General features: G+C 41.0%; 1 protein-coding gene across 1 annotated transcript in view; it reads right to left on the bottom strand.

Moving 5' to 3' along the window:
* LOC109823438 overlaps positions 1 to 13,571 on the bottom strand; it is a 56,657-nt gene extending 43,086 nt beyond the window's left edge. The window contains exons 1-11 of the mRNA XM_020389716.1: positions 13,386 to 13,571; positions 13,116 to 13,272; positions 12,213 to 12,470; positions 11,639 to 11,810; positions 11,268 to 11,329; positions 11,021 to 11,184; positions 10,765 to 10,862; positions 8,931 to 8,989; positions 8,708 to 8,842; positions 8,381 to 8,661; positions 8,010 to 8,169 (exon numbers count right to left, since the gene is read on the bottom strand). Coding sequence (XP_020245305.1) covers positions 8,010 to 8,169; positions 8,381 to 8,661; positions 8,708 to 8,842; positions 8,931 to 8,989; positions 10,765 to 10,862; positions 11,021 to 11,184; positions 11,268 to 11,329; positions 11,639 to 11,810; positions 12,213 to 12,470; positions 13,116 to 13,272; positions 13,386 to 13,465 — 1,626 coding nt within the window. The 5' untranslated portion in view covers positions 13,466 to 13,571. The remainder of the gene's footprint in view (positions 1 to 8,009; positions 8,170 to 8,380; positions 8,662 to 8,707; positions 8,843 to 8,930; positions 8,990 to 10,764; positions 10,863 to 11,020; positions 11,185 to 11,267; positions 11,330 to 11,638; positions 11,811 to 12,212; positions 12,471 to 13,115; positions 13,273 to 13,385) is intronic.

Raw genomic sequence — 14,029 nt, 5'->3', positions numbered from 1 at the left:
CCGTTTAATGGGAAGGGTTCACTCACTCAGCATTTGATTTACTTCAAATCGCACCTGGGTGTTATCTCTGGTAATGAGCCTCTGATGGTACGGTCCTTCATTGGCACTCTTCGCGGAACCGCTTTCGATTGGTATCGCCGCCTCAAACCAAGAAGCGTGAATAGCTGGGATGACATGGAGACCAAATTCCTCGCTAACTTCTTCGACGACGACACCGAGATATCCATCGGAACGTTGCTCGATGAGAAACAAAAGGACGGGGAGCTAGTCGATACCTTCGTCAAGAGGTTCCGAAACAAGGCGATGAACTGTCGGGACCCGATCACTGAGGAGTTTATTCTCCAGACTTGCCACAACAACCTCGCACTGGACGTGTTGGAAGCAATGGGGACAGCACCGTCCAAAACATGGAAGGATTTGAAGGTCCGAGGAGAGCAAGCCGAGCGGTTCCTCAGAAGGAAGAAGGCGGAAAGAGGCCAACAGGCGAATAATGCTCCACAACAGAATTTCGTCCCACGGGGGAAAGGTAAGGCACATGCTAATGCAGTTGATGCTAATCAAACTTTCCAATTGCAACCTCAGCACATGCTGGGGGTCGCCGTCACCTCCAACATGACAAAGAGACCAGGGCAGTCATGCGCACCAACTTGCGCATTGAAGTCCAGGAGCCCGCTGACAATTCACGCCCAAAAAGGCATGTTTCGAGGCGCGTGACTTTCGAAAGCCCTAAGAAAGCAATTCCCCCTCAGAAGGAAACATTATCGTCTGATGACGATAGTGTTATACCTGAGAAGTCGTGCCAACACACGATAGGTTACTCCGATCGTCAAGCAGACGAGTTGTACTATCGTGCTGGGGGTACGAATAAAACCAGAAAGAGGAGTCCTCGAGGATTAGAAACTCAATGCCCCTGTTCCAAGCTCATTCGGGCGGTATTGTCTGAGTACAGCTGCATTAGGGCGGTCCCCAAAAGAGTTTTAGTTTTCGAACGGCTCAGTACCGAAACGCTGAAAGCAAGGCTTAGGCGTTTCCGACGAAGGAGAACGGTGATTGAAGACGGAGAATTCCCGAAGGTCACCACTAATATGACCAGCAAGGAGACATCGACACAGGTTAATCTCAAGTCGTTTCTGGAAGCGTCCCGTCGTGTAACCCGTCTACATTCCGGAGCCATCAAGCGAGGAACTTATGGTAGGGTTCGGACAAGATTACCTTCCGAAGATGAAGAATCGGATGCCTGCTCTGCGGTTGCATCGGATAATACAGTCTCCAGTGAAGGGCAACCCCGCGAATCACTGATGATAAGCGCGGAACAAGTGGCCAAAATGCTCGAGGAAGCCATGGCTAAACAGCAAGAGAGCTTCAAGCACGAAATGCAGATGGCCATGCAGAGTATGAGAGAAATGCATGACCAGCAAATCCAAGCGCTGACAAACCAGCGAGGCGAGCAAAGTCATCGCAACCAGATTAATCTGGAAGATGAGGACACAGGTGCGAATGAAACTCATAACGCCAATGCTCCTCCCGTCAATGCAGGGGGTGGTAACGAGAATGCTGACGAAGATACAAGTGAAAACTTGAAGATCAAAAACCTCGAGAGCAAAATCAATACATTGATTTCCGCTCAAGAGATTAAGAAGACGGGCATTCCTTATCCATACCCACGAGAATGGGAATCGATCCTCTATCCGGCGAAGTTCAATCTGATCAACTTCACGCCGTTTGATGGGAAGGGTTCACTCACTCAGCATTTGATTTACTTCAAATCGCACCTGGGTGTTATCTCTGGTAATGAGCCTCTGATGGTACGGTCCTTCGTTGGCACTCTTCGCGGAGCCGCTTTCGATTGGTATCGCCGCCTCAAGCCAAGAAGCGTGAATAGCTGGGATGACATGGAGACCAAATTCCTCGCTAAATTCTTCGACGACGACACCGAGATATCCATCGGAACGTTGCTCGATGAGAAACAAAAGGACGGGGAGCTAGTCGATACCTTCGTCAAGAGGTTCCGAAACAAGGCGATGAACTGTCGGGACCCGATCACTGAGGAGTTCATTCTACAGACTTGCCACAACAACCTCTCTTTAGATGTGTTGGAAGCAATGGGAACAGCACCGTCTGACACTTGGAAAGACTTGAAGGTACGCGGTGAACAAGACGAACACTTCCTCCGAAGGAAGAAAGCCGAGAGGAGCCAACCGCAACAGCAGCCCCGGAGACAGCAGAAGACCTCAGATCGGAAACTCCAAAAAGAGTATTCCTTCAAAGACAAAGATGTTCCAGCCATCTTCGAATCACTCCTTAAAAATAACAAGATCAAGCTGCCACCGATCACGAATCAGGAGGAAGCTGACAATACTACGGATCCGAAGTACTGCGCATACCACAGGAGGATCCTTCATCCCACCAAGGCCTGCTTTACTTTAAAGAATAGTATCCAGACCTTGGTTGAAGTCGGCGTCATAACGCTAGAGTAAGCCAGTTGAGAACGGCACCACTCCGATAAGTATAAGAGTATAAACTGCTTCTTAAGACTCCGAAGAGTATATGAGTATAAACTGCTTCTCAATCCTCCGACCGGTATAAGAGGTTAAACTGCTCCCTGATACTCCAATAGGTATATGAGTCTAAACTATTTCCTTTCTTCCACGGGAAGTTCCTGGAGAGTGCCATGCGTGGTATTCTTAAGGATAACCCGATCATGCAACCGATACGATGATAAACCCAGTTTTGCAAGAAAAGCTGGGGGTGGATAATTCATGTAACGGGAAGTTCCTGAAAGAATGTTACATGTAATTTTCTTAGGGATAACCCGATCATTACAAATAAAGTGATAAGCACTAAACCCACCGTTTACCTGGTCAAACCTTAGGACCACAACCAAAATCCTCTCTCGATTCCTTCAATGAACGAGAGGCACACAAATCGAGCGATCAAACCTTCTTACAATTAGGATCGTTTTAAACCTCCCACTTGGTCAAACCGGACCACAACCAAAATCCCCTCTCGATTCCTCCAATGAACGAGAGGTCCACCTTTAAATCAAGTGAACAAACCTTCCTATAGTTAGGGTCACCTCAAACTCTCGCTTGGTCAAACCTTCCTACAGTTAGGACCAAAACCACGATTTACTCTCGATAAACGAGAAATTCATCTTTAGTTCGGTAATCAAACCTTCCGACAGTTAGGGTTATCCGAATCTTTTCGATTCTCGGAGTGGAAATCCCACTCTCAGTTTCACCTTTCCGGATTCTGGGGGTGGAGATCCCACCTCGAGTCTCCTTTCCAGCTGAAGATAGAATATAAAATTCTTCTTCAGTGTCGGGAGATAGAATATAAAATTCTTCCTCTCCCATTTCGGGTTCGTCTTTGCCCCAAGAGAAGACACCACCTTTTTCAAATCCCAAAATCTGTGCCTCACAGGTATAGGAAGTTTATCCCGAATCCTAAGCAGGGATAAGTCTGCGCCTAACACGCGCTGCCGGTTTAGTCTTTTTCCGTACAAAAAGACACCAGAGTTTGATTCTGGGGTATTCTATCCTGAAACCTAAGCAAGGATAAGTCTGCGCTTAACCCGCGCTGCCGGTTAGTTCCTAACCGTTAAAAAGAACACTCGTCCGCATATTCAACATTGCGGCAGGTCGTCATTAATAACACCAAAATCCATGCCTTACACGCATGGGGAATTTCATCCTGAATCCTAAGAAAGGATATGCCGACGCCTAACACGCGTCGCCGGTTTAGTCTTTCCCCGTAGAAAAAGACACCAGAGTTCGATTCTGGGGTATCTCATCCCGAAGCCTAAGTAGGGATAAGTCAACGTCTAATACACGTTGCCGGGTAGCCTATTCCCGTAGCAATGGCAAAGTCTACGTATTCGAAGTCGTAGCATCAAGTCTAAGGGAGTTCATTCCTTTAGCACAACGTCACATGCGGAACGGATTTAGACAATCCACATGCTAGCCCGACTCAAACGGTAGTCGGTAAAGGCTAATCAAATCCGTTAAAGGCTTGGGGTTAGCCAAAAATCCTAAAGTCAACGCCTAACACGCGTCGCCGGGTAGTCTATTCCCGTGAGAAAGACGAAGTCTACGTATTCAATATCGTAGCACTAAAAGGGTTAACTCTTTTAGCTTAACGTCACATGCGGAACGGACTTGAACAATCCGCATGCTAGCCCGACTCAAACGGTAGTCGGTAAAGGCTAATCAAATCCGTTGATGGCTGAGGATTTGCCAAAAATTCTATAACTGCGAGTCATTGACGCATCAACTCCCCTAGTTGGTCTCGTGACTCGAGCACCCAACAAATTCAGGACAAAATCCACACATGCAGATGAATCAACTTTAACAGTTGGTCCTGCAACCCCAACATTCGAGACCGCGATGCTCCAATACCTTAAGAGCTTGAAAAGTATACGAGTATAAACTGCTTCTTAAGACTCCAATAAACATATGAGTATAAACTGTGTCAGACGCCGGACAATGCGTCGCAATGAAGCTTGGACGCCGGACAACGCGTCACAATGAAGCTCAAACGCCGGACAACGCGTTTTAAATGGAGATTCAACGCCGACGACCGATGGTCAGTTCTATGTTGAAATTACCAACTCGAGCTAAAAAGTCAGAAAATCGAAAATCGACTTCAAATTCAAAATTCCAACAGACGGTCAGACAATAAATGCAGCACCGGAACCTTTATAGACATTCGACAAAGCACCGAACAGTCTGAAGGACTGAAGGAATCAAGAATGGAAGCCACTCCAAATATCCAGTCGTAACCAATCGAAGGATGGGACAATCATATCCAAAGTATTCCAGACTCTTCTATAAAAGAACGAGGCTAAAATACTTTGGAGGGGGTATCTGCAGGCGTATAAAACTGCCTATAGGTCCCTTAACACAGCTCGACAACGCCGATTCGACGAACCGACCATCGGGCGACGTATGCAGACACGATTGTTAGTCCACAACACCGAAGCCAAGTGATACGCGACAAAACGGATTAACGAGGCTAACGAACCGCACGCAAACAACGGAATAAATCCACTCACGTGCGGAATCAAGCTAACGGGTTGAAGAGTCAACGAGTCATCCAACCAAGGGCGGACTCGGATGAATCACGACCGACGGATCAAAGCTTGGCCTTTGATCCCGAGAAGGCTATTATTTCCTTGGTGAAATAGTACCCACCGGCTGTTATTTCCTTCGTGAAATAACACCCATCATACCGTGTAGATCCGACCGGATCTAGATCGCGCAGTGGTCCATGGATTAACCCCGGCGCAGGCGAAGAACCCACAAAAGCGAGTGACCGCAAAACAGGAGCTCGCGATTCGTTCGACATAAAAGGAAAGTTGTAAATCTTTTTATTTTTCTTTTGATTTCGTTGTAACCGGATCTTATATAAAGACCGGATCTTTGTAATCGATAAACTATTACAAGAGTGTGCAATGGAATCAATGAAAGACACGATTTTTCCCGCGAACAACTAAAACGTCCTTAGGAGAAAACCCCCCAAAATTACTCATTTGTCTTTTACAGGTAACATACGCCTTTCCCCAATTGAGGGTGTTTTCTCTCAAAAAAATTTAAGCTATTTACAGATTACATATTTGGGGGGAGTGGAGTTTAAAGTCCAGGTGGGTTTGTGGGACACCCTAAAGTTTGAGGTAGTTATGTGAGATATAAAATGTTCAGAGGAATTATGTGCAAACCCCCCAAAATTCAGGTGGGATTGTCAAGCTAACTGTAATAATAGCTATTGTTCATTGTGCAAACAGTAATTTTTATCATTCATTTGTTGCCTCACAACGAGCTTTGACTCCAATGACACTCAGACCTCGTTATCCACCGTCAGAAAGCCCCAACGTCGTTTTGCCACTACTTCCTCTTCCCGATCAATGACAACCGCTCTGTCGCTTCCTCTTCTCTAAGACTCCACCTCCGATGCCAGCCTAAAATCTTCTATATAGATGCATGTCAATCATAGAAACAAGTGTTTGCATGTGATCTATATTTGACTTTGTTCTGCCTCATGTGTTGTGTTTGTGTGATTTCTGGCTGTAACTACACTGATACGGTTGCTTCTTTCTAAGAATCATCTATAGTTCCATGTTTTCATCAGTAAGTTTCAAAGTCTGTTGGCTAAAACCCACCTAGTATTTCTCTTGTTGGGTGGTTCCACGTGTCGTTCTGGCTCCAGTGTAGGTTTCTATGCCTGTGTAAGTCTCCTAGTTGTGTCTCTGCTAATCTGCCTACACACATGTGACACACTTCCCATGCTCTAAATTTGGCTATTTCAAAAAATTTGTCTCAAGTCTACTCTTTTTGTTATGTCTGTCTACTCTGTCATCCTATTGCCTTTCATATATCCGTTTTGACGACTCCCTCGATTTTCTTTGATCATCAGAAGGTTCCATTCAGCACTACGATCAAGGTGAATAGCGAGAAATATATTCTCTGGGTCCAAGCCTTGAAGATGTTCCTTAGGTCGGGTCTTAACAAAAGCTTTCAAATCTAGCTCCCTGTCACATCTATTAGGCTAAACTTAGGGTATCTTACCACTGCGTAACAAGTTGGACATAATTGATACCTATGCTCGAGCTTGAGGGAAGTCTCATAATAAGTATTAGATTAGTTCAGTCTATTTTGTTCCTAGGACGCAACTTATAAATTTCTTGCCCTCTACTAAACCTACCATCTATATGTAGGTTGGTGTAGGCGTCAAAAATTCCCTACGGGCTCTCGCACGCAGCTCGAAGCAGAGAGAAGACGATGAACGTCACTATCCGAGTCACCGAAGCTTAATTAACGTCGATGAGCGCATGAAGCAAGTCGACGAACCATGTGAAGCAAAGAAATTGCAGAATAACGAAGATACAAACTGATCGGGAGCTACGCTTCACTTACGAAAAAACGAAACGCCTCTCGTATCTCGTCTACTCCATGTATGATTCAACCATGGGAGCCTGTAGATCTCCTCGTCGGCTTTCATACGCACTTTGAATCGCGTAATTCTGAGTTCGGACGACGAAGATACGACAGAAACGGACGGGACGCACGAAACAATACCCCGGGCCTTAGCGGAGACACCGCGAGTGTCTCGGCCTTGGCCAAGACACCCCAAGTGTCTCGGTCGTGGCCGAGACACCGCGGGTGTCCGCAGGCTCCAAAAAGCCATTTTACGCAGTTTTGAACCGTTTTTCAACCGTTAACCACCTGGATTTGTTTTAACTGATCTAATATCATCTAAGAACGTGATAAAATGGTTACAACTAAGGATAAGATTAAATCGTTCGTTCTTATCCGAAAACAGGGCTCCTGAAGCCTATAAATACAGCCCTAGGGCATTCATTTACACAGAGCTGGAATTCTCGAGCCTTGGCAAAGCCATGCTGAATCAGAGACTGATGAGCAAAATTTCAGAGAGGAGGAGATCGGATCGAGTTCTTCTACATAAGGAAGAGGAGTTCGTCAGATCCATAGCCCGGTCTCTTTCCTTGATATCGTACCTAGCTGCGATCTCGAGAAGAGTGATTATCTCGCTGTTACCGAGATAATTTTTTCGGTTTCTTGATTCCTTCGCGAATCAACGAAACTCCGGATTGATCTGATTATTCGGTGGTCTACGGATATTAACGTCTCCGGCACAGACAAAGATCCCACAAAAAAGCGATAGGCGATAAACACCTATTGCGTATTGTTTGAAAGAGAGTTGTAATTTTCTTTATTTTTTTTATTGTGTAAGATCTTATAAAAAGATCGTCTTTTTCGAACTTATTGTAACGACTAAAGTTGTAATGAGTTATACAATGAAGAAAACAATTTTCTTCCCAAACAGTTGGTATGCTAACTAATAAATGTCTCTCAATTTTTCTCTCTAACATGTCTAAATTGTGTCAATTCTTAAACTAACAAATAGAGATGGCAAAGTGCAAACTATCAGCAACAGGATAAGTCCCACATATAGCTAGTGCTAACAACATACTATTAAGTACTCGATGATACCTGATTGGCATTCCACTTGCATGAGGATAATGAAGTCCTTCGCCTCTCTGATGCGCTAAGTCTTTTTTGTACAGAAGCATCCAAGCATGTCTCCATGGTATCAGTTGCTGCTAAGTGAAATTTTCCCTGGTAGTTTTCTCTGTATATGATGTCTTCATCACTACACCAGAACATAATCATTTTGAGAATGAGCCTTCGTCAAGGACATACACAACAAGCAACAAACACATTGCATCCCAAATTTTTGGGCAATTCTATCTGAGTTTAACATTCCAACATCAGCATTAAACAATTTAAAGTTAAACAAAGACAAAAAGTAATGAGATTTTTCTTTTAAAAAAGAATTCACTAGAGGATGCCGGCATTCATACGATGTCATAGGAGGCCTTCTCTCGTACAGGCAATTTGAGATGTTATCACTGATTTTCATCTCATAGTTCCAACAGATCTTATCTATTACACCATCAGATTCTCTAAACCATACTTTTGATTTCTGATTATTGCAGTTTGTAAGTAGCAGCTCTTTCCCACCAGATGACTGCACATGATCTAGGCTTGTAAAGCTTTGGGTATGTGCATGATTCCTTCTCCTATCTTCACTTGCATTAGATGTAGTCGAAACTACAGCAAAAACATCATGAGATAGTGAGCAGGTTCACTTAATATATAACTAAAGAATAGAATTAACTGGATAATACCTCCATGTTATTTGTACTGTAGGAGTTTATCTCCAATAAACTAGGATTAGTTATGAGATTGTATGTTGTCATATCAATATTCCTTAGATCTCCTCCAAACATAAGAGGAGATTTTGCCATAGACCAAAGAGTCACCTGTTTGACAAAATTGCTTATCAGAATCATTACAATCTCAGTTTTATGTAAGTGACATAGTAAACATAAGAACATAAAATCTATGCACCTGGGCTCTCTGCTCCTCAAGGGTGAGACTACAGTTTCTATGAGGACCTTGTTGAACACCTGTTGTAAGAAAAATATGTAGTTTAGTATTTTGTTAAGTTTAGATAAGTTGATTGCATCACTAAGTTCTTAGAAAACTTAAACCATGATGATTTAGTACGTAACAAAAATGAGTGCAGAAAGAACTAGAATATATGCAAATCTGCTGAAGGAACTTCTGCTAATGTATGAAAACTGAAAATAGCAGGTTTGCACTATTTTCAAACAGATGCAAAGCATCAGAAATACTAGACAATCTCGTGAATTTGTATTTTAAAGTTAGGAAATAATGTTGTTCAGATGCTACATGAAGTTAATTGTGAATATTGTCCTTGATAGCTTTTTTGTCTATCAACATCAATTGGATTCCCAAATATGTGTAACAAAGTCGCAACTGTCAGTAACTTATAACAAATGATTATAAATTATTACATAGTATATCAAATAAAGACTATATTATCCTTAAAAAAAAAAATCCTAACTAACTTGCCTAATATTGGGGTCAATTCAAATCTTTCTGATTATCATGCATCACCAAATGTTTGGTGAATCTTCCATGAAGCCTTCTTCTCCAACTGAATCAAGTTTATTGGCAAAATCTTTCATGATGGTGAGGATGATTAACTATTGCAACCCGAATACATGAGAAGCAAAAACTAGCAGGATATTGAACTGAAGCCCAAAGCGTTTCTGACCTAAGATATTTGTAATAAAAATTTTGAGAATAATCCCCTCTAGAAAAGACCAAATAAAGTTTTTTAAAATCCTTTTTTGAATTTCTTACAGGTAGATTTTCAGCTGGTAATTTTCTTAAGGCTAACATTTTGCTCACTTTGAAAAATAAAACACGAAGAAATATATCAAGTGTTGAACTTCTCACATCTGATTTAATTTTTAAGTTTCTTGTGCAGCATGCCCTGCTGGGCATAAACTTCAACAGTCTAATTTATGACTGGGGTCATCCAGTGGTTTACATTTAACTATATCCTAACAGCTATCTTCTCATAGTAAATACAGAAAATAGAGGACCTTCTCATGGAAGAAGATATCTTGTCAATATGATCTTTGAGGAGAATAAGCTAAGATCTCTTGTCAGATATTCTTTCCTATGTTGTGGAGCCCTCGCACTCCCACCACACGGTAAAGCACATCAGCGAACCAAGTAACGCTTTATGTCTATTGTTTTTTTGCCTCATCTTTTCTTTTATTTACACTTTCCTCCTCCTTACGCTTTTCTCCTTTAATATTATGTTGCATATAATATCCATCAATTTCCACTGTAAGTTCTTAATGTGTCACATAATAGGATACTTTAAAACCAAGGTATTCAAGGTTTTGACTGCAAATTTCAAGCATAGAAATTTGACAGGCAGCAGGAGTTTGGTTTATAGAAAAGCCCAAAGGCTCTTTTTTGCTCAAGATAATAATCATATGGTATTGTAAGGAAAGGTTCAGAGGATTTAATAGTCTGTAATTCAGTTGTAACAGCTTCAGTGAGGTTTAACTTATATAGTTATAATAGAGAGAACTTAAATAATTATGGTAAAGTTAGGCTTTTATTCATGGAGAAATGACTATCTGGAAGGAAATAAAAAGCAATTGTATGGGAAATGTAAGGATATAATTGTATAGGAGCATCTATAATAGTTTAAAAACATCATCAGAAACCTGCCAAATATTCAGATATCAGCATTATGGTGCCATATTTTTACTGTGTTTTACTTAATAAAAACTTATTACGTGACCAGAGAAAATAAAATTGAATACAATAATTTCATCTACGAACATCAACTTACCTGGATCAGTAAGCTGTCCAAGTGGTAGCATGTCTAAGTCAGGCCACGACCTTCCATGCAATCCCTGTGCTCCAATTTTTTTAGCAGCAGCGAAGTCCCTATAAAAGGACCAAATACAGGTAACGTGTAAATAGAAGTAACAACAATACAAAGATAAAGAGAGTTTGGTTCTATGATTAGAAATCCATTACTAGGCAATTAACTGAAAATATAAACAAAATGATGCAAAGGAAAATGATAGGGCTATATAGTACACCTTGCAACATTAAAATGATAAGCCACATCTGCCCATTTATCCCAATCATCACCGGTTACTCTGTACATATCAACATGCTCACTGATGCCCTCAGCCATGGATGGAGTCACACTTGTTCCAGGAGAGAGAGAAAAAAGAATAGCACGATCAAGTTCCTCCAAAAGCTGCAGAGGCAACACATGTGCTGATTCCCAAAAGGCCCCTCTTCTTGAAATAAACACAAATATTTTATGAAAGGAACATGTACCTCCGAGACCACAAGTATTTGTTTTGTATCCAAATCATCTCCAAACACACAGTCCAGTTTAACTGGAAAATAAAAATAAAATAGCAAGTCAAATGAAACAAGAATCAAGATAAAAGATAAGGTAATTAAAATGATTGTCCCACTTGCTTCATATACCTAGTTCTTCAGAAATCCAGAAGAAAGGTATTCTAATGTAAAATATTACCAGCTAGCTAGCTAGCTTTATAAACAAGCACTAATCTAAAAATATGTTGGTCCTCTAAGGGTATTTTGTTTTTCAAGAAAACTTTTCTATATCACTAAGTGCATGATCTATATCACTAAGTGCATGACTTTATGCCTGTCCTTTAAGATTTTCATTTGCACCATACCAAAATCAACACCCCATTCTGCATACTGCCAGTACAAAGACCTTAGGAAAGCTCTTCCAGCTCCTAAATCCGTATTGACACTCATAAACCCTTTCAACCATGCACAACTCTTGTCTCTCATTCCGATCTCATCTGCATGCCATTCTCGCTCAGCCTCCCGATAGCCTCCTCCCTGGATAATGAAAAAGGAGAACGTGGCCTTTAATTAGGAACAAAAACGGTACATACGTATTTATTAAATGTAGAGTATCAACTTAAGCCATTTCAGAATGGTGATAGTAAAATAGCATGGAATTTTGGAAAACTCTAAATAATCATGATGACCGGAAGTATACCAATGATTGTTTACTCGAGTGTATTACCCCTAACAACTCTAATGAAGACTACCCATTTTAACTGTACATGATTTCAGAAGTATAATTTGATTCATTTTCTTTGTTACAATGTAGTACTAACGGATAAATTATCTTTTAAAATATCCTACATTTTGGTAAAGATAAAATGTTCTGAATCTCTAACAACTTTCAAAGAAAAAATGCTGACAAAAAACATGGAGCCAAAGGAGGAAGTATACCTTCAATACATCTAAGATTGGTGTCTTGGCCTTGACTGCCTGAGCACTGATTCCTCTCATGAGATGAATACCAAACTTCAAACCCATATCATGAACCTTTCTTGAAACTTCCTTAAACCCTTTCCCCCCTCTAGAAGACGGCCACCTATCTGGGTCAGGGATCATCCGTCCCCATTCGTCAATGTTATCATACCCTATAGAATCTAAGTTAACTCCATCCACATTCTTCCGGTACCACAAGAAATCCACCACAACATACTACAAACAAATCAAAATACAAAGCACTTTAAACTAGGTATCATTATATAAGGGTAAATTTCACAGAACACCCCTTCAATTCGGTTGTTTTTGAGATAACCCCTTAACTTTAATAATTTCACTAAACCCCCTTAAGTTTGACTGTTTTTGAGATAACCCCCTAAACTTTAGAAATGCCACCTGACCCCCTTAAATTTCGGCAGATAACCCCCCTAACTAACACTGTTAGACCAGACGGTGAATGTGAAAACCACCAAAATGCCCCAAGTGAAAGAAAAAAAAAACCTTTCATGTCCTTTTAAAATAACGACAATTTTTACAAAACCCCAAGTTAGGCTTAGGGTTTTAATAATTAATTTGATTTAATTTCATAATTAGAGTGTTAATTTGAAAAGGGTGTTTTTATCTTTTTATCACTTCATCCAAGACAGTCAGGGGGTTAGTTGAAAAATTGGAAATGTTTGGGGTTTCTGAAACACCCCAAACATAGTGGGTTTAGTGACATTTTTAATATTTAGGGTAAAATCGGCCAAACTTAAAGTGGGTTTTGTGACATCTTTAAACTTAAGGGAAAGACGGTAGAAATTAAGGGGGTTTGTGGAATTTACCCTATTCATGATGACCAAAATTTGCTGGCGTTCTAACCTGATATCCATGAACAAGTAGCTTATCAGCCGCAAATTTTGCATTGTCAAGGAACTCTTGTTCACTGATGATCCATGAAAAAGAATCATAAGAGTTCCATCCTCGAGGTGGCAAGGCAGTAATCTCCCCTTTTATGCTTCTGGCCACACAAAATCCACTGAAACAAACACAACCAAATCACATCCACAAAATTCTACAAGAACAAACAATTGAAATACCAACAAATTGCCATGCAAAACTTTAATAATAGGTAAAATTGAAGTCACAGACCTCCAGATGAAGAGGGCAGAGAAGAAGAAAACCAAAATTGGAGCTTTCATTGCGCCAAGAACTGTGAATTGTTTAATCATCCGTTCGTCCCCCAGCCTTTCAGTCGACTAATAACAGGAACCAACTACTCTCACCAGTGAAGGTGCAGTGATAACGTGATTCATTTTAAGTTAAGATGTTCTCATTCAGTTTGTATTTTCTTAACAAACTTGAATCTATTCGCTCTTTACGCGTGCACCTGGCGGTTTCTTTAGGATGTTGGGTCAGAAGTGACGAGGGCCACAAGATAACGGCTTTGACCAGTGACGCATTGTTTCGCCGGTTTGGTATTGCACATCCTCGATTATCTTAATTGTCTAATTTATGTTCACTATAACTAGTATTTAACACATTCTTTGCACATGATGCATATATATTAAGTAATAATATGATATTAAAATAATTGAATGTCATCTCACATTACATTTGCCCATGACTTTTTCTTGAGACCAACGAAGAGTACTCAAACAGAGTCCCCAGCCATCCACTCGCCATGAATTTATTAACATTTATATTTGTTTCCATCCAAAAAAGGCAATACAATGTTCTTTCTTAATTATTGCCTGTGAAATCTTGTTGACTGCGAGGTGTCCTGGTTACTATAA

The sequence above is a fragment of the Asparagus officinalis genome, chromosome 9 (genome assembly GCF_001876935.1).
Source record: "Asparagus officinalis chromosome 9, Aspof.V1, whole genome shotgun sequence".
Lineage (NCBI taxonomy): Eukaryota > Viridiplantae > Streptophyta > Magnoliopsida > Asparagales > Asparagaceae > Asparagus > Asparagus officinalis.
Note: the sequence above shows the minus strand (reverse complement) of the source record. Positions and strands in the feature narration are given on the sequence as shown.